The 27,300-nt window shown below is 45.0% G+C and overlaps 1 protein-coding gene across 1 annotated transcript in view; it reads right to left on the bottom strand.

The window, feature by feature from the left end:
• Window positions 1–27,300, bottom strand: part of Prep (prolyl endopeptidase) — a 107,117-nt gene that overhangs the window by 53,429 nt on the left and 26,388 nt on the right. The window contains exons 4-7 of the mRNA XM_050123948.1: window positions 25,793–25,923; window positions 23,471–23,680; window positions 20,530–20,651; window positions 5,456–5,561 (exon numbers count right to left, since the gene is read on the bottom strand). Of these exons, the coding sequence (XP_049979905.1) occupies window positions 5,456–5,561; window positions 20,530–20,651; window positions 23,471–23,680; window positions 25,793–25,923 (569 nt within the window). The remainder of the gene's footprint in view (window positions 1–5,455; window positions 5,562–20,529; window positions 20,652–23,470; window positions 23,681–25,792; window positions 25,924–27,300) is intronic.

The raw sequence follows: 27,300 nt of genomic DNA, 5'->3' as shown, positions 1-27,300 counted from the left end.
GTGATAAGGCCTCTCTTGGGTATATTCCCAAGAGTGGTATTGCTGGGTCCATGGGTAGGTTGATCCCGAATTTCCTGAGAAACCTCCACACTGCTTTCCAGAGTGGTTGCACAAGTTTGCATTCCCACCAGCAATGGATGAGTGTACCCCTTTCTCCACAACCTCTCCAGCAAAGGCTATCATTGGTGTTTTTGATTATTTTAAGAGACCACAGTGCTGAGACTCCTTGGGTGCCCCTTCTCTATCATACACAGACACAATCTTGGCAAGCATCCTGCCCTCTGGCTCGTGCAGCTTTTCCACCCTCTCCACTGTGATGATATTCCCCAAGCCTCAGGTGTAGGGGCTGTGACGCAGAGATAGCAAATGGAGCTAGGCACCCAACAGTTAGCAGTTCTCTGCATTTTGATCAGCTGTGGTTTTCTGTATTGGTCTGCCTGCTGCAAAAATAAGTTTCTTTAATGAGATGTGAGAGCTACACCAATCTCTGAATACAGGGTAAGTATATAAAATGTAGCTAGAAATTACACTGGTTTGACAAAGTGACCACGACTTCAGCAGCCATTTGTAATTGGCTAAGTTAACAGTAAGAGGCAGGAATTCCCTCCTATTGAATGGTCCAGTCACTCTTGTGACTCAAGAGTGTCACAGCTGGGCAGGACTATTTACTGCCCTCTCCCTGGCAGCCTGCAGAGCGCCTCCTAGCCATGAAAGCTAGCCCTCAGGCTCAGTTCCAGCTCCTTTCCTTCAAGTCCTACACCCACAGGTACTTACCTTCAAGTTCTGGGAGGCCACCAAGGGCAAGAGCAGCTACATTTTGGGGAAAACTCTTGGACTTCCCCAACCAGCCACTCCAAAGGAAGTTTTTCATGACTGTTACTAGGATTTTCACTAGATGGTCTATAGCTCTTGCAGTGTGGCATTATCACCATAGTGTAATTTCATTTAAGCTACACACACAAAGTAACTTTGAATAACATAAAATAACACGGCTTCTATAGTTTTTAAAAATATGCTTAGTGTTATTTATCTTTCTTCCATTCCTCTTCCTTCGTCTACATCTGTGTTTTTAAAGGCTGCTGTGAAGCACATCCGGCTTGCAAGCCCCTTGGGGGGAGAAAGTGCTACTCAGGGAAGAGGGGCTGAGAAGACTAAAGCAAGGGTCTGCATGTGTAGCTCTGAACCTGCTCCCCGGAAACATTACAAATGCAGCATTTAGTCCCCCAATTGCCCCAGCATTCGTCAAGTGATGAAAATGGAACATGATGACTCTGAACAGAATGACTTTAAGTCATCTTCTAAAATCTAATTTTCCTCTACTGAGGCACACGGCCATTTTCCTAAGAAAAGTCTATATTTATAATCAATAATTTAAAAATGATGAGTTCCCCAAGCCACTGGGTTATATGAATTAATGCACAATTTTCATGACATATCTAATAAAAGGGTTCAAAAGTTTAAGAAAAAACATGGCATAAATATGGATTTTATTATTAGTACAGAAGGAGGAAGGCTTGTCAGGCAGGGTACCTGGACATGGGGCTCTTAAGGGACCTCAACTAGTTATCTGCCACAAGCTGGTGCAGCTATCAGGAGACCATCAAGCGCTGTTCATACGCACGCATGCGTGCGCTCTTGCTCGTGCGTGCACACACACATACACAATCAGAGAGTGAAAGACAACGAGGTCTAGGTTCATGCAGCTCACTGAAGTGAACTTTTCACTTCTTAAGGTAGGCAACTTTGTAGTGTCTTAATATTTAATTTATTTTTCTGTCCTTGAGGTTCAGACTTATCAAAAGGAATACTCAGGTTTTACTCAGGTAATACAGAGATTTTTTTTAAAAAATTCCTTGTAATTTTTAGTTACCATATTTTCTTGACTAATTAATTCATATTTGAGGTAAACGGTAGGTACATTTAAATCCAGTGGCTCTGCTTCCTTTTAAATAGCGTGACTAAAGTAGCTAAGGAGCAAGATAAGAAGCAAGAGTGAGAGAGGGAGGTATTCATTCTTACCAATCAGACACAAACCCTGAGACCCTTCCCACCGGTTGTCCACAGAGGCACACACGGAGAACTCTTCTGATTATGAATCAGTGGGGCGGTAAACAAAATACCAAAACTTGTATTTAGAGTAAGCTGATTATTAGGAGTTCAAAACAAAACAACAACAACAACAAAACCCCTCTAAATATGCCCTTAACCTACTACGCTGTTATCTAAAACGAAAGTACTATGATTCCAAAAACCCACTTCTGTCAAGGAAAAGCAAGAGGGAAGGATGGAGCCTTCTATATGCCAGGAACCCAAACCCTAGTCACCCTTTCCTCTGCGTTTTCACTATTGCTTATAATTAATTCCCTGTAAAACAGGTATTTTTTTTTCCATTTGCAGACATGGATATCTTGAAAGGGAAAAACAACCTTCCAATCAAGATACTCAGCTGTAATTACAGTGAACCATGTAAGCACCTTCACAATCACCATTCCCATCTGCCGTCTCCTTTGTAGAGAGACATTGATTTAATCCCTTCAGTAGCCAAGCACACACAGTACAGCACTTAGCTGCTGCGCGATTCACAGTCCCTGATCCAACCAGCCAGACTGAACAGAAACCAAAGAAAAACTGCATCTCTACTGAACATTAGACCGGGCCGCTACCCCTAGACGGTCCAGAACAGCGACTTTATATCGCATTCATACTGCCTTAGCTCTTATAGTAACCTAGAGAGGATGTGAAACACAGAGAGATGTGGGAGGTGGATTCTGGTGTCCGCCAGGAGTGAGTCCTGGAATCCAAGTCATGGGGACATCAACGAACAACTGTACAGCTTCTTTACATAACTGTAGCCATGTGACTGATCCGCAGTGAACCAGTGATTACTATGAAAATAACAAACAAGATGCCGCCACCCCTGCTCCTTGCAACTGACTCTTGAGCCTATGTATGAAACTGAGCAGCTCAGTAGGTCAACCCAATCACTGTGGGGTTTCTGCTATCCACAAGCGTAAGGCCGGTAAAGCAGCAACTATGAAAGCTGAGGCTGGAGAGGTGGCTCAGCAGTACAGAGCATTGGTTTTTTTGAAAGAACTCCAGTTGGACTCCCAGCAACCACATGGTGGTTCACAACTGTTCATAACTGCCGTTCTGGGGATCAACATCCTCTACTGGAACAGACAAACATGCAGGCAAAACACGCCTATACACACACACACACACAAGCACGTGTACGCATGCATGCATGCATGCACGCACACACATGAACCTTTATAAAAATTTACTAGATAAAAGAGATGGCAGGCCCTGTACTACTCAGGAACCTGCCTGTGGCTGTCACTGCAGAAAGCTCATTCTTAAGCAGCTCACAGCTTGGTTCCACCCACCCTGCCAATCACTCAGAAGTCAGCGAGCTTCTGGGAGGAACAGGGAACAATGACCTGCTTTCAGTGACCTCTGAACTGTCCATCTCAGCAACCTTATGAACTCAGGTCAGTGCCACAGAGCCGTCCGCTCTACTGCTCTGGCCAGTTAACCCAACGCAATCCCTTAGGTGTTCCTGCCAGGGTGTTTGCAGAGGTAAAAGAAAGCACAGGATATTGTTCTTGACAAAGCAAGGGCCTTGCTCAACAATTCAAAAGTCAAAGGTTGACCACGAGGCTTCCCTAGAGAAGAGAATCCACTTGGGGACAGCAGCATCAGCCTGTCGGACTGTCCTGACTGCTGGCCCCACAGTGTTCACACGTGCCCGAATGGTTCCCACGACCACAAAAGCCAACCCCCTGCAGCAGTCCCCTTCCTATTCATTCTCTCACCTACCTCACAAACACAACTGCTGCGGGAGTGCCTTCCGCTCCTTCAGCCAATAGCCGCTGAGATACCACCAGCCCACTGGGCGTGGTCTATTTCTCTTTAAAAAAGAGCGGCAGCCCTCTGCTCATACTCTTGCTTCTGGCTCTTGCTCCAGTGACTAGACTCCTTTCCTGGCTGTCGGTGTTCTTTAAGTTTTTTCCCTAAAATAAATACCCCTTTGAATCCAAACTGGTGTGCGATCATTTCACGCATTACACAACTCTGCTATCTGGTATTAACACGGGCCTAGCGATTGCGGCTCGGTGTACAAACAATAGACGAGCTTCCTTATCTATAAGAAGTTGAGCAATTTGTGCTTTTTGTTAGCCTGTATCCTTAACAGCACAAGCCTACCTAATAATGTAAAGACAAGACGAAGTTATAAACAGAAGATGCAAAACACCTGTCTCTTGAGAAGGAGCCCTCTTCCTGGGACTTTTAAGAAACCAGGGGAAGCCCAAATCCTTCTACCACCTCAGAAACACAGGGTGTGGGCAAGGACAGGCACAGAGTTTCATTTGGGTGCAATCTCCAGAGGTTACTCAGTTCTACAGAGACTCAGTGAAGAACTGTGGGTAGCGGCTTGCTCCTTACAGAGAATGGGAACACCGATGTGCTGGCTGTAGTTGAGGCTAAAATAGGTGTCTCTGCCTTTTAAAATAAAATAAATAGCTTTACTATGTATGCATTTATTACTGATGTAATAAATTACTGACCCTCCTGCTGCACGGCTGACCTTTGCTCAGCAGGTTAAATGATGTAATACCCAATCAGAAGGAATTATCTTTGTATCGGAATGTTGAACACTATCAGCGAGACACATAAATTATTGAGAACTGTATTTAGAATGGTTAATTTTGGAATCCCGTATGAAGCCTCTCTGAAATAATCCGTATTTTACACTAATTTCTAAGGCACCTGGATCTAGTAGTCAGCTTACGTGAGAACTTTTCAGGGCTGGTCAAACTTCAACATCGTAAATTATGGAGCCGATGGCTTAAATGCCTGATCTTAGTACAGCAGATCACCTTTCAAATCAAATCAGCATCAGTCCACGCTGGTCACAAACGCACACAGATGCATCTGTCTCTGCCTCCCGGGTGCTGGGCTTAAAGGCCGGTGCCATCTGCCCGGTGACTGTCCTCAATTTTTAATAGGTGTTACTATGGTGACATATGAGGCTTCAGAAAGCCAAAGTGGGCTGTCACTGTGTACACAGCTCGGGAGGGGCCACCGTGTGATGACCTGTTAATATGGTAAATAAATACCCACCTTTGTATTAGCCACATGCCTGGGACAGTTTGCATCCTAAGAACTCTATGACTATAAACTGCTACAGGTCAAGGCGCCAGTGTCTCCTCACCACACAGGACTTCATCACCAGCAGGTGCAGAAGACACGCTTAACCCCCATCTACATGGGAAATTCAGACAGCCAGCTCCCCCTCATTTGCCCTTATCACACGCAAAAGCACAAACATTTGCATGACCTGAGATGACGTGGTGGAAAGGAAGACGGCTGGCTCAGAGTCATCTGCGAGACTGACATACCACCCTTCTAATGGGGCATCCTAGGGGAAGTACATCTATCTTCAATAACTTACCAGTGATACCGTTGGGTTCCTGCTGGAGGTCACAGTACCACAGTCGGTTTACCGGATCACATCCCTCCCAGATGGATAACAAGACGTAGCGACCATCATCCGAGAGCTACAGAGAGACAACAGTGTGGGGGCTGAGTAACGTGGACTTGTTTAGCGGCCTGTGCAGTGGGTGTTAACTGTTCCCATCACTACGACCAAACAGCTGACAAGAAGCTCCTCGGGGTAGAAAGAACTAATCCGAGTTTACAGCTTAAGGGGTTACAGTCTGCCATGATGGGGACGGCATGCAGCAGAAGCTTGTTCACATCCAACAGGTGAAGCCAGAATGGACTACAAACCTCGAGGCCCACCCCACAATGACACACTTCCTCCAGCAAGGCCACACCCCTTCTATGACCTACAACCTCTCAAAACAGCCCCAGCAGCTGGGAACCAAACATTCAAGAGGCCGTGGAGGACACTTCACATGCAATTCTAACAAATGCTTAGGAAAAAAGTGAACGCGTCTTCACTCCAAACTCAGGATCTGAGAATGAAGTTGCTTTAAAAAAGAAAGAAGATGGGTTTTTAAGTAGAAAGTCCCATTAGGAGAACAGAATGTGACGATGTTTATCTGAATTTCTTGTCTATTACCTAAGAACACATAATTCGCTATTTTGAACACTGACACGCCTGTTCTCGGGTTACCCATTTTAAGGGTTATGGCTCTAAATGAGTGAGGACTGGCAGAGTGGATGCTCTCATGGCAGTCCAAGGGCTACATCTGCACAGCTCTCCTGACTGGCTCTTCATGGATTTCCTCAGTCAATTCTACCACAAGATCAGAGGTAAAGAGCCTTGGCTTCTGGAAATTTCAAGTATGAAAAAGCATACCTATGGGGAGTGGAAAGAATCATGGCGAAAACCTATGATATAAACCTAAAAAGAAAAGTCAACTAATAATAGATTATTGATCTGAGTTGTCAGGCCTGATGCGAACAACATCAAGCTAAGTTTATCCTTCTGTAACTCATTTTTCACATAACATCTTTTTGACAACCAGCTTGCGCTGGCCCATATAAATCTGTTTATATAGACCTTGAAGCTCTGCATTCAGTCCAGGGATGCCACCCAACTGAACCTTCTCCCTATTACTAAATATTTGCTTCCATTTCCTTCATACTATAAACAATTTTTTAGGGAAAAATATCTTAAGCATATCTGTGACCAGATATGTGTTAAAGTGCTTCCCAGGTTCTAAAACAGAAGCAATCTGTTGCTGGGTGTGCACATCCTGAACTCGATGAGATGGTTGTACCAATTTATGTTGTTACCCGGCTGCCCTGTCTGCAATCCCGGTACCTCTACAATCTTGTTATGGTTAACTCTATGTCAACTTGGCTGAGCTGTGGTGCCCAGATATTTGGTTGAACAGTGATCCAGATGCTTCTGTGACGGCAGCTCTTAAGTGGAGTTGTGTTTAAAGGAGTAGACACGGAGCAAAGCATACTTCCCTCCACAATGTGCTGCCCCTTGTTCAACCAGCCAGGGTGGTAACGGAACAAGAAGCAGACTGCTCAGGGCTCAAGGACCACTCTTCCCAGAATTCCAAATCTGCTAGCTCGCTCGGCAATTTCAAGAACTGGCAGGCCTCCACAGTAAACAAGGCTATTTGTTAAAATACTTTGTCTTTATAAAAACACACATATGCACATACTGCGGGTCCTTGCTCCCCAGAGAACCCTGCTATACTTTCCAACTATTATTCTTTTCTTTGGTCATTCCACAGACATAGTCTAAAGGTCTGTATACAAGCTCATGTCTAAGTTTTGTTTCTATATGTTAAGGATGCATCAGTGAACAACTCAGGAAATGTCACAACTAACAAAGGAGACAAACACATAAATATGGGATTGTGCCACCCATTACTCACGGACAAATGGCATGAGCAACAGGGAGAAATCATAGCAAAGGAGGCAGGACACGGGACAAAGGGCTGTAGTCTTAAAGAGCACCAGGGCAGGCCCCACAGGGAGGTGTCTTGGCATGGGCAGTCACGGCAGTCACTGCTTTAGTTTAGAACTGTCATTTTGTGTCACTTTTTTGTTTTGTTTTTCCCAACAGGGTTTCTCTGTGTAACCCTCCTAGCTGTCCTGGAACTAGCTCTTGTAGACCAGGCTGGCCTCAAACTCACAGAGATCCACCTCCCTAGTGCTGGGATTAAAGGTGAGCACCATCACTGCCTGGCTGTTGCTTTTTATTAATCTACATGTAATGAGTGTTTTATTATCTGGAGGCTTTTACTACTTTCTTGTTACTTCCATGCATTTGCAAGTCAATTACAACAGTCTTGGCTGTAACAGTGTACTTGGATTCACTGCACTTCTTGGATCTGCGGGTTTGTATATTTTATCAAATGTAACAGGTTCTTTTATTTTTCTTTTTTCACCTCCTTTACATTTTAAGAACACCCTTGTCTCTATCCTGGCATTTCAAATAGACATTGTGTTTCACTTGGTCCTGTCTAACATTTTCTAAGAGCCTCTGTAAACTAATGCGATAATTTTAAAAAAAAAATATTTGCTAAGTCATTTGCCATTTCTGAATCTGTTCCTATGATTAAGGCTTTTTCTGGCTGGAGGTCACATTATTCTGCTTCATTAAACGTGTATTGACTTCTGAATTAGATTCGGGGCATGTGGAACACTAGAGTTTTTTCTTCTTTCTAATCTGACTATAAAATGTTTTCAGTCAATTAATTTCCAGGCAAACCAGCTGGCTCCATCCAGGCTTGCTCTCCAACCTCGCTGGCTAGGGTCGCAGTCTGACTGGGAAAGTGCGGGTGCTCAGGCTTTGTTAACTGTGTCAGAACATGGTCACCAGCCTGTCAAGCCTTTAGCAGGTACCAGTTTACAGTTCCTGGGTGTTGTGCTGAGCCTGAATCAGGGAGAACCATTCAGTGCACACAGCTCCTGATAAACAGCTGAATCCACAGGGAACCCTCAAGTGCCCCCGTGACCCTTCACGGGACGTCCCCACCTTCAGCACCTGACTCCACAGACTCTAGTAGCTACAGTCTCTTTGGCTCTTTTCTTCATCCCTGTGCTGCGGTCCCTAAAACACCGTGGGGCAGAAGGCTGGGGTGACAGTAAGAATGACCCACACACATCAGGCCCAACTTTCTGCCAACCAAGTCCTGCGAACTGCTGTTTGATCTCTCCCGCTGTGCTCCCCAGCCATGCAGGGCAGGAGCCGAGGCCAGAATCATACACACCGGCGAGGCCAGTGATGAACACCCCAATGTCCAGTGCGCCTACTGAAAATGAGTAAGACATAATTTGGTTTTCAATAGCCAATCTGAGACTCTGAAGTTTTGCAAACCATAGTTATCAATTCTTTCAAGTGTTCTATTCATCCTGCTTCTTCTTTTTTCTTTGTTCCTATTTTGGGGATTGGCCCTGGGGGCGTCATCCACACTAAGCATAGGTGCCACTAGTTAGCTACAACCCCAGCCCTCTAGTAAAAATATATATCTTTTGATACAGTACCTCATGAAGCTCAGGCTGGCCTTGAACTCACTATGCATCCACGGGTGACCTTCAATTCCTTCCTGATCCTCCTATCTCCTCTTAAGAAGTGCTACAACCACACACTTGTACACTATGACAACGCCTGTCCCCAGTCACCGAGTGCTAGGACCACACACACGTACACTGTGACAATGAGTGCCTCCTCTTACCGAGTGCTGGGACCACACGCATGTACACTATGACAACTCACAATCAACTTCTTTGTGTTCTTTGTGAACTTCTCTTTTTCGTTTTTTTTTTTTTGTTTTGTTTTGTTTTGTTTTGTTTTTTTTGTTTTTCGAGATAGGGTTTCTCTGTGGCTTTGGAGCCTGTCCTGGAGCTAGCTCTTGTAGACCAGGCTGGTCTCAACTCACAGAGATCCGCCTGCCTCTGCCTCCCGAGTGCTGGGATTAAAGGCACGCGCCACCACCGCCCGGCTGAACTTCTCTTTTTCATTCAGAATGATTTGAAAGTCACACATTTTACTTCCCCTCGGCTTTTAAATAAGAAAGCTAACGTTCAGATTTTTAGTCCCACAGTTTTAGACTGTCCTATTTTAAGAGCATCAGAAATCCACAATTATAATTCTATTAACTATCACCCAAAGCAGCCTCCTTAACACTTGCTCACGTCTTTGTTCTCCTGTCCTTTGAACGCGGACAGAACCTGTACAGCCTGCTCCTTAAGTCATGGCACCTCAATCACAAACCGTGTCCACTTCGGTTGGAGGGCCTCAGTTAACCGAGACAACAGCGACATTCCTGCAAGAGGCCAGACCCAGGCAGCAGCTGCTGCGAGCCCATCCCAAGCATCCCAAGGACTCCCCTCAGCACTGACAGACTACTAGTCACAGCGCTTCCTATTTAGTCTGAGGCAGGAGTCCCCGGGCACCTTCCTCCTGAATCATCACAATTCTGAGATCTTCAGAGCCACAAAAATTTGCTTAACTGGAAACACCTTTGCGTTTTCAACGTTCAAGGCGGCAACCTTAAAATCACCTATTTTCTGTTTTCCTCCACTAAATTAGATTAGATACAATACCTTTCTCCACTAAAAATTAACCAGTAACAACAGATGCTTAGCCTCAGACTATTTTAAGACAATTTTAAAGATGATTTATTTTTAGACATCACTGGGAAGACAAACACTCTAACATGAAGGTCTTTCTGACTCTAATGCATAATCTAACTTTCTTAAAAAGCCAGAGAAAAGGAAAACAAGGCGCAAGAGAACCAGCCCATGGCTCCCTGAGACGACCAAGGGCCCCTGCTACAAAGCATCCCTGTTTTCAGCAGTAAGATAGTGGCTATAGTAACCCTGCTTTCTGCAAGCAGCCCGACTAAAAACGCTGAGCAAAAGACAGATGGTAACATTAATCTCACCAATTATGAGATATGGAATTCCCAACTTTTTGGTTTTCACACCTTTTATTTTACAACATTTTTAGCAAAATTCCCTTTAAGTCATCGTCATTTTTTTCTTGATAAAACATTAACACACGCAAACCCCCAAGAATATCACTATAAATGAGACAGAGTTGACTGCTGATATTAGATCTACTTTCTTTTCTGACACTATCGGTAGGGATCAAAGCTGGAAGTCACCATTCTTACTACAATAAAGTTTAATATGCTAGCATGCTGACAGCCTAGTTCTGTGACGTCATCTGGCTTACATTTAGAGTACTGACTTAGTACAACTAGAAAATAACTAAGGAATAATAATAATAATAAACAATAATAACAATAATAATAACCTGCTGGTATCTGTATATGAAAATACCTAGACAGAGGGAAATGTCTAGCTATACAAAAAATACAGAGTTCTACAGATGAGCTAAAGTACATCTAGTGATTTATGGGTAAAAGGTTTTCATTATCATCAACCAGGATATTTGAGAAACAAACGCAGAGCCCAAATAGTCACCTGCCTTGCTCCTTCAAGCTTAGGACACACCCTGCTTCCTGGCACCTTTCTCTTGTCTGGGCTTTCTCAATTGTGCACTGCCCTGCACGAGATTAGCACTGCAGTCCCCAACAAGGGGAAAGATTCGGCTTGCTTTGGTTATAGTTACCTGGATAAACCACCAACAAAATGGGGATCCTGGTGTGACCACAGTGAGATTCACAAGCAAAACCTTTTTGATAACAAAGTCTATTCCTTTGCCCAGAGTGGATGAGGGTAGACCGGGCTCCAATGTGACCAATGGTGGCTGATTTTAGTAGGATCATCCAGGTTTTAGCCAGCTTTCTATTTTCTCTCCCAAAGACAAACCACCAAACATGGACAGCTACTCAGGGGAGCTGGGGCTGAGGATGTGTCTACTCAACCAATATTACTGAGGGGCTATCCAGTGGCTGCCATAGAACTCAATTCTAGAATACACAGAAAATAAGGACAGGGTTTTTGAGAGCTCATGATAAGATGCTTGAGACAGACAGACAGACAAGGCCGACAGACAAAGGATGAGCCACACCATTGAACATGAGTAACTTGAAGTATGATAGCCAGAGAGGAGCAAGTAATGGAGGAAACTGTGAAAAACATCCCAGAATGCTTTGGGGAAAGATGTCCACGATTCCTAGGGAGGAGTCAGTTGGTTCAAACTGTCCATCCTTACAACTGCTTATCCTAAGCATCAGGGACCACCACCAGGGAGCTATCTAGTGCACACTCAGGCTGTATGCAATGCACTCGTTCTCAGTGCCCACCTCGGCAGGCAGAATAGGGCATTGGTGTGTTTTTTAAAATTAATCCATATGACTTTCACTCCTAGCACCAAGAAAAATCTAAAGCTGAAGAATTTAGCTATTATCAGTCTTAACACAATCACGATCAGGTATCTGGGTTTTCCCAAAAGACCTAAATGAGCAAGCCTTTCTACCTGCGTCTCAGAGTAAAGGAGAAATTAACAGAAAAACAATTATTATTTTAAACTCCTGATCATTCATCTACAAAAATATCTACATTAACATCAAACGACAGGACAAACCCCCCACTTCTGCATACACAACAATTCATCATACGTTAATTAGAGAAGAATTCAAGCTCCTGAAGTTTCTGGACTCAAGTCACCCAGCCCGTGTTAGCACCCAAACAGGACATAAAATCTCAATTTTATCTACTTAGAAAAGAGGATGAATAAGTTTATTTTCACTCGCGTCTCCAGGCATTTCTCCAAGATAAGGACGGTACTTTGTTCTGTATGTCATAAAACTGTGTGTATAAAAGGTGTAGGGAAAGTACTGACCCCTGCAACTGGGAAACACGGAAGGAAATGGATCTTTAACAGCTTTCAGAGTTAATTATGTTTCTCTCGGAGCAGCAGTCCCTACCAACTTTATTGGATTCCTTTTATATCAGCTTTGAATCATAACAGCATCACTTTGATATTGAGCATGTTTCCAACCCCTAATTAAGGAAAACGTTTAAATGCCAAACTACATGCAAATGATGAGCTCTCAGATAGGATTCATGGATGGCATAAGAGGCGGTGTTGGGCGGAGAAGCAGCCACGCATGCAAGTGTGCACGACCAACCTACGCATTCCTACGCATTTCTGACAGGCAGCCATATGGCAGGCTAGCCAGTGTTCCCCAGATAGTACACTACTACGGTTCAGGAGAGCCTGAGTCTATCCAAACGCCATTTGAAATGCTGCCTGGTAAGTTAGAATGATGGCATGGGGGCGGACAAACAAAACCCATTTAAAATAAAATACTGTAGCTCTTGACAAGGTAGAGCCACTTACACTCTAGTCCATCGTTTTTTCTTTCCTGGTAGACTAGCTTGGTTATTCAAGAATCTACTGTTTGCTTTCCTTCCTCCCTTACTGAGTGCTAACATGAATCAGAGAAAGGGTCGACCAGCTATCCAGGCTGGTCATTTCTAGTTTAAAAATCCACCATCAGAGCTGCCAAGAAGGCTCACTAGATGAAGATGGAAGCTGAGCAAGCCTGACAACCTGAGTTTGGTCCCTAGAACCTATAACGCAGTGGTTCTCAACACGTGGGTCATAACCCCTTTGGGGTCATGTGTCATATTCTGCATATCGAGATATTTACATTATGATTCATAATAGAAGCAAAATTACAGTTATGAAGTAGCAACAAAATAATTTAATGGTGGTGATGGTGGGTGGGGGGTCAGCACAACATGAGGAGCTGTGTTAAAGGGTCACGGCATTAGGAGGGTTGAGTACTACCACCATAATGGACAGCAGGAGCTCCTGATAGCTGTTCTCTGACTTCCACGCATGCACTGTGACAAATGTGTGTTGGGATGCGGATGCTATGACACCACAAATAGAAAAATCCACCCAGAGCTCAAGTAACAGTTTGCAGTCAACGTACAGGCACATTAAAAACTTTCAGCAGTGCACATGTTACAAAACATTAATACGGACTTGGGTCCTGTGATGCCTCATCCTGGTATCAACTTGACACATCTGGGAAATCAGACTGGCTATAGGCAAACGGTGGGGCATTTTCTTGATTGTTAATTGTCTATGAGAGCCCCATCTACTGTGGATGGTACCATCCCAGGGCAGGTGAGCCCAAGCTCACTGAACTGTTCACGGAACTGAACATGAGTCTTAGAGCAGCCAGTGAGCAGCTTCTTCAAGGTCTATGCCCCAGGTTCCTGCATGAGTTTCTGCCCTTTTGATAAAGGACAATAACCAGGGAGGGGAAATAAGCCCTTCCCTTCCCTGGGTTCTGGTGTTTATCATAGCAGCAGAAAGGCAAACTAGGCAAGGGCCCATCACCAAAGTGTCACATTAAGTATACAAACATTACATCTCAAGGACAGGGTCCTAAGCACTTCAGAAAGGGGACACTTAACCTCCACTATGGGACGGTATTCCCACCAGTAGCTGCTTTCCAAGGGAGAGCATGGCCTTCTCGATTGCCCACATATAGGCTGTCTACCTTGGTGTCTGATCCCTTCTGCCTCCCTGGTGGCCCTACCGAGATTCCCCCTTGCAATAATCAGCATGGTGACTGGGATGTGTGTGCAGGGAAGGAATCTGCTGGGTGACGAAGCCATCACAGTCTTACCCAGCTGTTCAACTCTGGGCTGCATAACAACCAGCCTGTGAGATGTGCCCATGGCTGCAAGAGCAGCAAGAATGCTATGGGTAACCAACTGACTGAATTTAAGGTTCATTCCTCAGGAGGAAATGCATGCCCAACACTCTAAAGAACCAATGGTTGGGGAAGTCATAGGACCCACAGCAGAAACTACAACTGTAAATGGACAAAGTCAAACTGCCCTCTGAGCTCCTATCTGAATACCCACAGCTTAAAGCAGCTCTCAGAGCTCATTGGAGAGGGGCTGGATTGTTTTCTGTGCGGTGGGTGATGGTTAATTCAAAAAGTCTACGGTCAAAGTCCAAAGTGCAAGTTCAGTGGAGTGCCCAGACACAAATGGAACCACACCCTCCCTAAGGCTCAGGGAGCACTGCAGACGAGGAGTGGGAAGACAGTAGGAGCCAGACAGTGCCTTCTGCTCCGGGCAGGACTGAAGCATCCATTGACTCATGGCAACAGCACAGAACCTTCACAGAGTCAAGTCGCCATCCCTACCTGAGTAGCTACTGACAACTGATAGCTTCCAAGGGAGGGAAAGTCACTTTTTACTCAGGGTGTATCCCTTAGTAGGCTGACCACACTCTGGTGGACTGTGGGTGCCACATCCATGAATGTGTGGGCAGCACAAATCTAAATCGGTGAGTTATTAAAAAGAAAAAAAAAAAGCAAGAAGGCACGCAGTTGGGAGGGGTGGAACAAGTGGGAAGAAGATGTGGGTGTAAGTAGAGTGTAGATATGACCAAAATATATTACATGCATGCATAAAATTCTCAGAATTATTAAAAATTGATTATATTTATTCAAACTTTTTTCATTCCGCACATTTTGATCATATTCCTCCCCCTCCCACCTCCTCTCAAGTCCTTCCCCCACCTCTACCTGCCCATCAACATCTACCTACCCATAAAAAGGCAGGAAGATTGTAGGAGCCTGGGGCGATGGACAATACTGCAGGCTGATGCACATATGAGTTTATATAGACTGGGACAGTACACGGAAGCTGCACAAACTCAACCAGAGGCAATCAAGCACGAAGAAGGGGAAGTGGACTAAAGTCTGGTGGGGAGAATTGTCTGTATTCTGTCAATCGTGTTTTAAATAAACACTGATTGGCCAGGCAGGAAGTATAGGCAGGAAAACCAGACAGGAAGTAGAAATGATGTAATGAGAACAGGAGTCTGAGAAGAAGGAAGTTGAGACCTCCCTCTACTGCCCAGACTACCAAAGCAGCAGGGTGTGATCTGCAACGTCTGTCTTTTAAGCTTTTCCACAATCTTTGCTCTGCAGCACCCCCTGCTGGGGACACTGCCTCAGGACGTGGGGATTTTTGTTCGTTTGGGTTTTGGTTGTCTCAACCTGAAATGTTCATGGGTAACTTCAAAATAATAAAGCTTTTGGCAGGGGAGGTCTGAGCTAGCCTAAGACACACTAGTCTCTCTCCTCCACTGTGCCCTTCAACTTCTCTTCCTCTCGTACACAAAAGAGCCAAAGAGCCGGTGGTATCTTCCCATCCAATCAAAACGACAGCTGACTTCTTGTGTTATCACCCGGGGGCCCAGGAAGGGCCCAGGCAAGCACAGCAGTGTGACTGCACAGGAGGGACGGTGAACAGAGGTGGCCTGAGGTCCCTGGGAGGCAGGTGAGGAAGCAGTGGTGATCACAGTCTGAGGGACCAGGTGATCCACAGATGTGGGATGGGGCGACGGGGAAAGCTGTTGTCTCAGCCGTCCTGACAGATCTCTGCTGAAAGGTGTGCACCTTACAAAAATACCCCAGGAGGAAACAGAGGCATGGCAGGAGGATGCAATGGCTAGCCAGGGACAACAGCAGAGGCCCCAGAACTACAGGAGTGCCACTGGGAAGCCGGCACCTGGATACACGCCACAGCTAGAGCAGTCAACACAAACCAAGCCAGCAAATGGCTGTAGGCAAGGAACACCCCACCCCTTCCTCTGATTCGTATGGCTACTGGGGAAACTAAAATGGGAAGCACACCTTCCCTACCTCGCCTGACACCCAAGTGAGCCGGCACAGGAAGACAGCGGAGAAGTTAGATTTCAACTTGCACTGCAATGAACTCTAGTGACTACCACCTGTCCGCCTGCCCTACAGCACTTCTCCAGCCTCACCCCAAGCATGAAACCATGCCTCCTTCACCCAGAAGTCATCTTCTCAGTCAACAAGCTCCCCAGACTACGGAGTCCCTGGTGAACCCCACACCCACACACCCTCAAGGCCCTAGGACAGGAACCCTGAGACACTGGTACATCCTGCACCTACAGACCCTCAGTTTGCAAGATAAAAAAAAGTTGTCAAGATGGATGGAGGAGACGGTTGCAAATGGATGGAAATGTACTTGATGTCACTGCCTTAAGATGTTAAATTTTGTTTATATAGATATATGTATATATGTGTATGTATATATATTATTCTATACTTTTTAAAGTTTAAAAACAAATCCGGCACAAATCCAGCTGCTTCTTGCAGACGCAGGTAGAGATCTCTGCTAGTGGTTGTGTGTTACGCTCTCCTTTTCTTCCCTTCATGGATTAAGAATACTGGTGCTCAATCTCAACATTCGTGCAATCCTATCAACCAAATGAAACAGATTAAAATAGATATGCTGGGAATAAGACTGTAGCTCAGTGGGACCAGTGCTTGCCCAGCATGCTGAAGACCTGGGTTTGATTCAACAGCACACAAGCCTGGCAGGAGGCACGTACCCCTCCACCCAGCACTCTGGAGTGAGAAGCGGCAAGGTCATAAATCAAGTTCATCCTCAGCTATAAAAAGGACTCAGCGCTAGCCTGGGATACATAACAAGACCATCTCAAAATAAAACGAAAGCAAAAAAAAAAAAAAGTTCTGCTGCCATGAAATTATTATTTCCAATGTTCACAAGTTCTCTAGGAGATCGAGTTTTCCATTTTATGAAGAAGTCAGAGGGAATAAAATTTGAATACTAAATATACTATTTTAAGTTTCCCTCATTGTACTCCTGTCCAAAAAGGTAAAGAGAAATACATACTGCTTAACATTTTAATTTTTTGGTAGCATAACCTCCCAATTGTTTTTACTCAGACAAAGGTGAGAATGTGCACCTTTATAAATAAGCACCAGGAAATCACACAGCAATTAGTTAACCAGAAACAGTCTACTGAGATGGGAGATAAAAGCAAGCATGTAAGAAAAATGAAGGTAGTGACTTGGTGTGTGTGGGGGGGGTCCTTCTGCCTATGGGTTGCTTTTATTGGTTAATGAATAAAGAAACTGACTCGGCCTAGAGCATGGGAGGAAGAAGGCGGAGTTAGAGAGATGCCATGGAGCCACTGCTAGAGTCAGACATGCCGAAACTGCCGGTAGCCACTGCCACATGGTGATACAGATTAATAAAAGTGGGTTAAATTAATATGAGTTACCCAGTAAAAAGCTAGAACTAATGGGTCAAGCAGTAATTTAATTAATACAGTTTCTGTGTGATTATCTTGGGTCTAAGCTAGCCGGGTGGCCGGGAAGAACAAGTGGCTCTCCCGCCAACAGTAACCACACAGGAAAGGCTGGTGCCCTGAGGAGCTAGGGCAAGAAAAAGCACAGCAAAAAAGCATTTTGAGGAAACAGAACAAAAATTCATTTTGAGCATATTCCTTTAAAATTGGGAGCGTTTTCCTGAGAATGGCCAGACAGGGAATATTTTCAGAGTTGGTCATGGGACTTCTGTGACCACTGGCTAACACTGTTGAGCGTGACTGGGCTCCTGGGAAGCCCGGGTTGCACATGGCCCAGGACTGGTGATGTGCTGACTCCTGATCCAGGTAAAGAACAACTGGAAACACTACCGTGAAGACACACGGACAAGAACTGCCACTGCTCTTGTCCTTCAGCCAGGCTTGGGAATAACAGTTTTAAATTTAAAATGTTCCTTTCCAGCTGAAGTCCTACTTGCCTCTCGGAACAGGGAAGGTCCTCAGTGTGCTAACATGTCTCTGGTGGATTCTTACCCACAGTGGGATGTCACATCCCACTCTCAATAGGACACAGCGTTCCCTTTCCTTTAACAGCAAATTTCCCTTAGATCACAGACAGAAACTCTCCACCTTACTGGGAGAACTCCTAAGTTTCTTCACAGCTGACTCTCCGGACACAGAATACAGCATGGTCACCTATTTCAAGAGCCTATCATTTCAGTGATCACTGCTAAGACCGCCCCAAGGAATGCACGAATATTCACAAAGTGGGAAGATGTCTAAAAGATGCCTTATGAGAAAATATGGATGAAGAAAGCACATGGAAGAGGCAGCAGGAAGCAACTGAGAAAACTCTGGTGCTGATCTCCGACTGTTCACACCTTTCTTTACAACACCATCTACTTCTACACATGAGCGTAGGGCCCAGCACGGCAAGCGTAATAGAAGCCTAAGTTTCAGGTTACTGAGACCACCCAGGAATGGACTGTCCAAAAAGAGAACACCTAACGTGCAAAAGGAAATCCCCAGTGTTCCAACTTGATGTCTCTTAGCCCACCACACACCCATCCCCTTTCACCAGGGCACCCCTAGACAAATGTCAGCCAATCGCGGGTCCTGAACTTTAGAAATCCCTTACCACAATCTCTGCTATTATAAAAACCCCACCCCCACTGAGCTAGGGGCTCTCTGATCATGCCAACGCATCGGATGCATGGAGGGTCCGAGTTCAAACTTGAATAAAGGCTCTTACTTTTATGTATGGGACTCGGTCTCCTTGCTGGTTTTGGCAGGACTCTGAAATCTGGGTATAACAATAAGCATTGCTTGCTTTTATTAAGATTTTAATGTTGATCCTTAGCCATCAGGGAAATGCAAATAAAAATGACTTTGAGATTCCATCTTCCACCTGTCAGAAAGGCTAAGATCAAAACCACAAGTGACAGCTCATGCTGGAGAGGATGTGGGGCAAGGTAAACACTGATGTTGGAAATACAAACTTATACAGCCACTCTGGAAATAAAAATGGTGGCTTCTCAAAAAAATCGGCGATCAACCTACCTCAAGACCTAGCTATACCATTCCTGGGCATATACCCAAAGGACTCTCTACCATACCACAAGGTTCAACTATGTTCATAGCAACCTACTTGTAATAAGCAGAAACTAGAAACAACCTAGATGCCCCTCAACTGAAGAATGGATAAAGAAAATGTGGTATATTTACACAATGGAGTATTACTCAGCTATTAAAAATCAATGGCATCAGAATATTTGCAAAGAACAGAACTAGAAAAGATCATCCTGAATGAGGTAACCGAGATCCAGAAGGACAAACATGGTGTGTACTCAGTCATAAGTGGATATTAGCCATAAAGTAAAGGAGAACCAGGGCTACAATTTATAGATCCAAAGAAGCTAAGTAACAAGGATGGTTCAAGGGGGAATGCAAGGATCTCCCTCAGAAGAGGAAATAAAATTTTGAGGGTGGACTGGGGGTGGGTACTGCCTATGGGGACAGGAGGGAACAAGTGGGGGGTGGGGAATACTGAAACGGCTAGAACTGGGGAGCGTTTTGGGGGTGAGGTGAAAACCTAGTGCAATGGAAATTCCATAGAATCTACAAGAGTAACCCGAGCAAAGACCCCTTGTAACAGAGGACATGGAGCCTGAACCGGCTGGCCATCTTCTGTACCAGGCAAGGCCTCAAGTAGAGGGACTAGGACACCAACCCAGCCACAAAACCTTCACCTACAGTGTATCCTCCCTGCAGTGCTTTGGTACCAGAGCTGAGAAGAATCGTTATCAAAGAAGCCAGAAAGACTTCATCCAGCAACTGATGGGAGCAGATGCAGAGACCCATAGCCAAACACTAGGTAGAGCTCAGGGACTCCTGCAGAGGAGGAAGGAAGGATAGGACCAGAGGGGTCAGGGACACCAGGAGAACATGGCCCACAGAATCAACTGGCTGGGATTCATGCAGGCTTGAAGAGATCGGAGAGCCTGCAGGGGAATGACCTCTACATGTATGTTATGGTTGAGTAACTTGCTGTTCTTGTGATATCCCGAACAGCGGAAGTGCGGGCTGTCTCTGACACTTTTGCCTGTTTGTGGGACCCTTTTCATCCTAATGAGTCTCCTTGTCTAGCCTTGATATGAAGTTGGTGCCTGATATTATGGTAGCATAGTATGCCATATTTGGTTGATGCCCTGGGAGGCCTACTCTTTTCTGAGGGGGTGGGTGAGCAGACAGGAGATGGGGGCGGATACAAGAAGAAAAGATTTTAATGTTGAAATTAACAGTTAAAAAGGTTTACCATCTTTGTTAATAATCAATTTGATTATTAACCACTATTTTAAAAACATTCTTGTACTTCTGCAATCTATGGGACATCTACTACCACATCACAGGAATATTTATACGTGACCCATGCGACAAGGTCTTTGAGCATGAAATTTCCCAGTATACAATACCTCGGCTCCCCCCATCCATTTGGGCTCATCGGGGAACTCAGCACACAAAACATCTTCTGACTGATCGGTCCCCAAGACGTGGTAGCAGAGCTTCTGGTGGAGATTGGTGGATGTCTCTGTCCCTGAGGAATAAAACATGTTCGCTGAAATACAGTTGGCAGTTTCAAGAAAATCTCCACTACGTCCATCACACAAGGCTAAGAATATTTCAAAGGTTGAGTGTATGGCGGCAGGACACAAGGTTAACAGGCAAGTCAGTACACACCAGCAACCAATGAGGAACTGTTACCATAGCAACCAGCAAACTCACTATAAATCTAACAAAGTATGTACAGGGTCTATATAAGGAAAATTATAAATCATTCCAAAGAACTAAAATAACTAACACAGAGAGAACTCCACGCTCATGGAGCAGAAGGCTCAGGACTACCAGCACATCAGTTTCTCTGGATCTGACTCCAGATTCCAGTATAGTAAGCTGTGGATAGGGACCGTCCTGGCGGTTTCGTTTGTTCTGACTCCCCTCAATGACGGAGTGCTACCCTGAAATGTTAAGGTGAAATAAACCCTGTCCTCCCTCAAATTGCTTTGGTCATGGTCTTTATCCCAGCAACAGAACCCAAACTAAGACATGAACAAACTGATTCCAAAGTATACGTGGAGGAACACGAAGATTCAAAATAACTATGAAGAACAAGGTTGGGGGACTGAAGCTGTACAACCTCTAGACTTGCTGCCATCTGGGATAGCAATGTGAACTAACAAGAGGTATCTACTACAGAGCTACCCGACCCTGAGTGCACTCAGACGCTGACGGGCAGTCAGGAGCCCTCACAAATGCCACAGGCTTTGGAGGAGGATGGTTCTGCGGTTTCTCACCCTAAGATCTGGCAGCTGTGCTACTTAGAACTCATCACAACGTCTGCACAGAGATCTACCTAGGACAGCAACTTGGCACATAACCGCTGAGACAAGGAAACTACCCAGGACAAAGGACAGAGACAGGCAGGCATGGTGGTGCGTGCCTTTAGTTCCAGCATTCGAAAAACAGGCGGATCTCTGAGTTCGAGTTCAGCCTGGTCTACAAAGTGAGTGCCAGGACAGCTGTGGTGGCTTGAAAGAAAATGGCCCCCAAAGGGAGTGAGTGGCTCTATCAGGAGGTGTGGCCTTGCTGGAGGAAGTGTGTCACTATGGGGGTGGACTTTGAGATCTCCTGCATAAAGCTTCCCTCAGTGTGACACACTCAGCTGCAGCAAGTCCGCCTGCATGCTGCTGTGGCCCCACTCATGATCAAAATGGACTGAACCTCTGGAACTGTAAGCGAGCCCCCTTAACTAAATGTTTTCTTTATAAGAGTCACCATGGTCGTGGTGTCTCTTCACAACAATAATAAACCCTAAGACAACAGCCAAGGCTACACAGAGAAATCCTGTTTTGAAAAACTAAAATAAAAATAAAAATAAAAAAGGTTGGGGGCTGGAGAGATGGCTCAGTGGTTAAGAGCACTGGCTGCTCTTCCAAAGGTCCTGAGTTCAATTCCCAACAACCACATGGTGGCTCACAATCATTTGTAATGAGGTCTGGTGCCCTCTTCTGGTCTGCAGGCATACACACACACAGAATATTGTATACATAATAAATAAATAAATATTTAAAAAATAAATAAATAAAAGGTGGAGGGCAAGAATCATGGTGTATGGAACTAAGAATTAAGGAGAAGAGCTGATTTGAAGAGGCTATATTCTGTATATTCTGTACAGCGCCATCTATGGAACTAAACCAGACAGAAAAGGCCAGTGTGCCCAGCACAGTGGCATAAGCCTGTGTCTCCTGTACCTCTCGGCTAAGACAGAAAGATCTAAGTTCAAGGTCAATTTGGGCAACAGTGAGACCCTGTCTGAAAATGAAAAAAAAAAATTAAAGATCAGGGGCCACCAGGCACCAGGGAAGGGAGAAAGAACTAGGTAGAGTTCAAAATACTTTCGAGGCACTGAAAATCATCCCCCCAACACTGCACTGGGGACATGCCGTAACATGCCATAACATTCACAGGATGTACAAAGTCAAGAGTACACCTAACCCAGGAGCGGTACATGCCTTTAACCTCAGCACTCAGGAGGCAGAGGCGGGTGGATCTCTGTGAGTTCCCGGCCAGCCTGGTCCACAGAATGAGTTCCAGGACAACCAGGACTACACAGAGAAAATATTGCCGTGAAAATCCAACAACAACAAATTAAACCTAATATAAACTACAGACTCTGGGTAAAAATGATGATGTGTTACTGAAGGTTTGCTAATTATAAGTTATCAATTATTCCTCACTCTGGTAAAGACACCAAAGATACATGTGTGTACCTTTTAATTCTGCTATGAATTAATGCATTAAAAAAAGTTAGGCACCAGCTGTCTATCACCATAAAGTAATTTATGTATATTTGCTGATTTTAAAGACTATTCAGAGACTAAACTTTATCTTCTCATTGTGAAAATGTACTAAGCTATCAGGGCAATAAATAATATCAAAATGTAAAAAAATGCTTTATAATCTTTAAGGACACTAACTTTTTAAGGAACGCTGGTAGGAAGCACAAGATGAACTGCTTATGTCAATCATAAACCCCTTCATTACAGTCTGACTTTTACATACCACACCAAAAAATAAAATAAAATAGGAACAGCAAAATAACAGCCTTCTTAAGCCAATCACAACGACTAACCTACCTGCGGCCTCCAGGCTGTGGCTGCACCTGGGGCTGCATGCAGTCGATGAATGGAACCAAATGTAAAATAGTAAACAGTGTGAGAGTATGTGTGGTAACTTGATTGCTGCTGCACTGTGCAAAGGTTAGACACGCAATGTCAATCAAATGAGCTTCCTTTTCAGTCGTAAGAAGCCGCATGGTCTCGTATAACGCGCTTCCCCGACGCGTTGTTCACTTACCGTCACTCTTCCCATCCTGCTGCGGGTATGAGTTGTAGAACATCCCCTTGCCGTCATGGGTCCAGGCCATACAGGTGAACTTGACTCTCTCCAGCACATCAGGAAGCTCTTTGGCGCCATCGACTTTCATGAACTTGATCGTCACCCAGTCTGAGCCACTGGCACTCAGACCATAGGCAAAGTATTCACCGTCTTCACTGAAGGCATAACCTACGGGGCACAGAGGTAGTCAGAGGTGGCATATAACTGTTCATCTTGCCCGCTGCCGTCGTCCACACTTACCAGAGCTGCCTGAAATAGCCTGGAGACTGAACGTGGCAATGGAGGAAACAGGAAGTAGTAGTGAGCAAACCTGGGCTCAGCTGACGTCTGGAAGGAATTACCATTGCGATGATACGGTCCCTTAACCTCCTCAGGTCATACTTTCTTCCTTTATAAAATGACGCCTCGGATTATATGCCCATTAAGATACTTCCTTTTTGAAATTTTTATAAGTCAATGGTTAGCTCAGTTAAAAGCAGAGCTCGTCGGAAACAAGCAGCATATTTTATTTATGCCCCAAAGGGAGTAAGTAGGGGGAAATCTGCCTTTATAGTACTGACTAAATGATGATACACAGCATACACCAGAATTAAATTGTACCCATTAAGTAACTTTTGGGATGGACTCCAAAGCATTTGAGATCAGTCTGTATAGCCTCATTTTGGAGCATTTACTGGCACCATGACATCACAGGCCCAGGTATACATAGCTGGAGGGTCTACAAGGAAGGATCCTGGTGTGCACATTCCAAAAGAAGCAGAAAGCACCTCTCGGTGGACTGTCATGCCAAGTCTAAGTCCTTGGGGACCCAACAAGGCTCCCATCCAACCTGCGAAAGTTTCTTGATAAGTGGTCATGCTTTATGTCGGCTTTTATAGTTCATGCTATCAAGTTATCCTCGTAGAGAGTAAGATTCAGATACCAGTGATCCTCCTGGGAAGCTTGCTAAACTTTATTGAGGATCTAAAATTTATAGGACGCTCAATTATTACCATGGAGCTTTAATTAGTAGGAAATTACCTTAAAATCTGCTAACACACTTATTGAAAATTTTCAGGGAAAAAGGAAAAAAAATATTTTGATTAAGATCATACGTAAGGAATCATATGCCAGGTCTCAGGCCTAATTCACCTTTGCGTCAATCATGTCCTTGTTTGCAGCGGACACCTAAAGAAACCATTGCCCTGCATCACTGGGGTGAGAGGTACTGGACACAGCCCTCCCGGATGGGCTGCGAGGCAGACTTCAGTGAAAACCACACAGATTCTAATACAGGATACGTGACTGACTCGGAACCATGGCATTAAATTAATTCTAAACCACAGGCTCAGATTCATGGAAATACTAATATAGATAGTTGGTGCCTCACCTCCAAAACAGTTACACACTAAGCCTAGTTGGGAGGGACGAAGAGGACCACCAAGTAACAGAGGCACAGCTAGAAACAGCAGGAAATACCTGCATAAAGGTCTTCGTATGGATCCAGCGAAACGGGCCTGTCATTCCTACTAAGCGGCAGACACCACTGTTCAAACTGCGCAGTTCTAGGGAGTCAACCTGCACTGTGCTTTGGCATAGACCAATGGACAGTATAGGAGAGACACTGAGCCCTCCTCATTAGGAACAGCTGGCATGTCAAGGAGTCATTTAACCATGAAATTACTAAACCATAGGACTCTAGAATACCCCAATTTTTCCTTATCCTAAAAACCTACTCATAGCACAAACCGAGGTTTATCTTCTCTCCAGCCTGCAGGAGGCAGCACTGGGAGCAGTTATTGCAGACATGGGGCACCAGCAGGCAAGATGCACTTAGACTCGGGTTGTATGGCAACATCTTCAGAGACAGGATACCAAGAGGTTCAGTTCCACAAAACTGGGGGTTTTGCTTTTAATTCTAACTGTGAACTACCTAGGCTTTAATACTCTGATCACTCTCCCCCGTTTATGGCTGAACATTCCTTGTACAGCTGGAAGTTTCCTGCAAGAGGGTCTAAGTGTTTCTTGTCAGATGGGTCTCAGATGTTATGGGAAATGATAATGCTAATTCAACATCCCAGAAGTGAATCTGGGTCTAGTATGACTTATTCTCCAGTTCTGTTTCATGCCATCGGGGTGAGAAAGATGAACGTGACTATCCATGTGTTCTAAATACAGTATGCAAAGTTAGCTTTCCTGACACTGTGTGCATCTGCTCTACAATATGGCTCACACCCAGCTTGGAATCTCAAGACTTCAGAGCTCCAAGTGGTGCTGCAAGGACTCCCGAGGGCCCCTTACCTCGGAGTGCTACTGTGCCGTCATCCGACAGAGTGTTGGGGTCGAGGAAGACCCTGGCTTCCCCCTCTAAGGAGTCCTGCACATACAGCACACGCTGGTTCTGCAAACCTGTATTGTAAAAATAAAAATACCTGGGGACAGAAATTCCCTGTATTTAGCTGTGGTATTTTCCGTTTGTGGAGAAGAATCAAACACACGAAGAAGCAAATTTCACAAGACCACACACAGAAAGAAATAGATGCAATCAAGCCGAGATAGGGACAGCAGATGAGATGGAAGTCCCTCCGGCTTCCTATGTGACAGTTTGTTACTTGAACGGCTTTCTTTCTGTATGCAAATAATTTACTGTAGTTTGGCATGTGAGCTGGGGACAAATGAAGACCAGTTTGCTAAAAATAACACTGGCAGGCAAATACAGCCGTGCCTACTTCTTCTAAATGGAGAAGAAAGCAGATCTCCCACTGTAGCACTCTGGCCCGCTTCCACAGCCTGGCTGGCCGCCAGGTATGAAGGTCATCGCACTTCGACAGAGAGAAGGGGCTGTGCGTTCAGACTCCGTGGGCCACAAAGTCACCACGCTCACCAAACAAACGGGCAGGACTGTGTTCCGGTTAGACTTAGTTATAAAAGCAGGTGGTAGCAGGGTTTGGCACACTGGCTACTTTGCTGCTATCTGCGCGAGATGTGGAGGCCCTAAGATTCCAGAGTAATCGTGCGAAGGTACATCCAAAAAACAATAGATCATGTCCAGGTGGCTGCGAGAAAGAGATAAACCGGAGGGCTAAATTCACAAGCTCCACTTTGTGGCCCATTCTTGGATCGAAAAAAAGTACATATAATGAAATGTCCTCGAGAACTACGCGCCAAAGATAATATTAGGTGGAACCAAATCTTCCCCATTTTTATGAATCACAGGCTCACCAACTAACCACAAAAATGAGGATTTTCCATAACCAACTTTCACAGGCTATATCACTGCCAAGTGTCTCAACTGCTATTTTATAAATATGAATGAACAGCACTTCACAGTGCAAAAACTATTCTCAGGTTCAAACACAACAATCGCTTCCTTTTATAAGCCGGTAAGTCAGTGCAAAGGTGCACTTCGTTTGTTTGACACATGGCCTCACTATGTAGCCACAGTCTGGAACTCACAGGGACCCACTTGCCTCTGCCTCCCAAGTGCTCGGATTAAAGGCTGGCGCCACCACACCTGACCTGTGCTTGGCCATTCACGGGAGCCGTAGAGATTTAGAGATGGCTGAGTGTGGAAAGTGCTTACTGCATGAAAACCTGAGCTGGAATCTTCAACGCTGACATAAAAGCTAGGCACTATGGTTCATGTCATAACCCAGCACTGGTAAAACTCCAGGGTGTGAAAGGGACCCTGTCCCTCAGTAGCGGTAGAGGCAGGGAGTTGTGGTGAACAACTTTACTCCCAGACCCCAGAATGCAGAGGCAGGTGGATCTCTGTGAGTTTGTGGCCAGTCTGGCCTACACAGTGAATC

This window comes from Alexandromys fortis, unplaced genomic scaffold (genome assembly GCF_014885135.2).
Source record: "Alexandromys fortis isolate MF-2015 unplaced genomic scaffold, M_Fortis_MF-2015_v1.1 scaffold_211, whole genome shotgun sequence".
NCBI classification, from domain to species: domain Eukaryota; kingdom Metazoa; phylum Chordata; class Mammalia; order Rodentia; family Cricetidae; genus Alexandromys; species Alexandromys fortis.
Note: the sequence above shows the minus strand (reverse complement) of the source record. Positions and strands in the feature narration are given on the sequence as shown.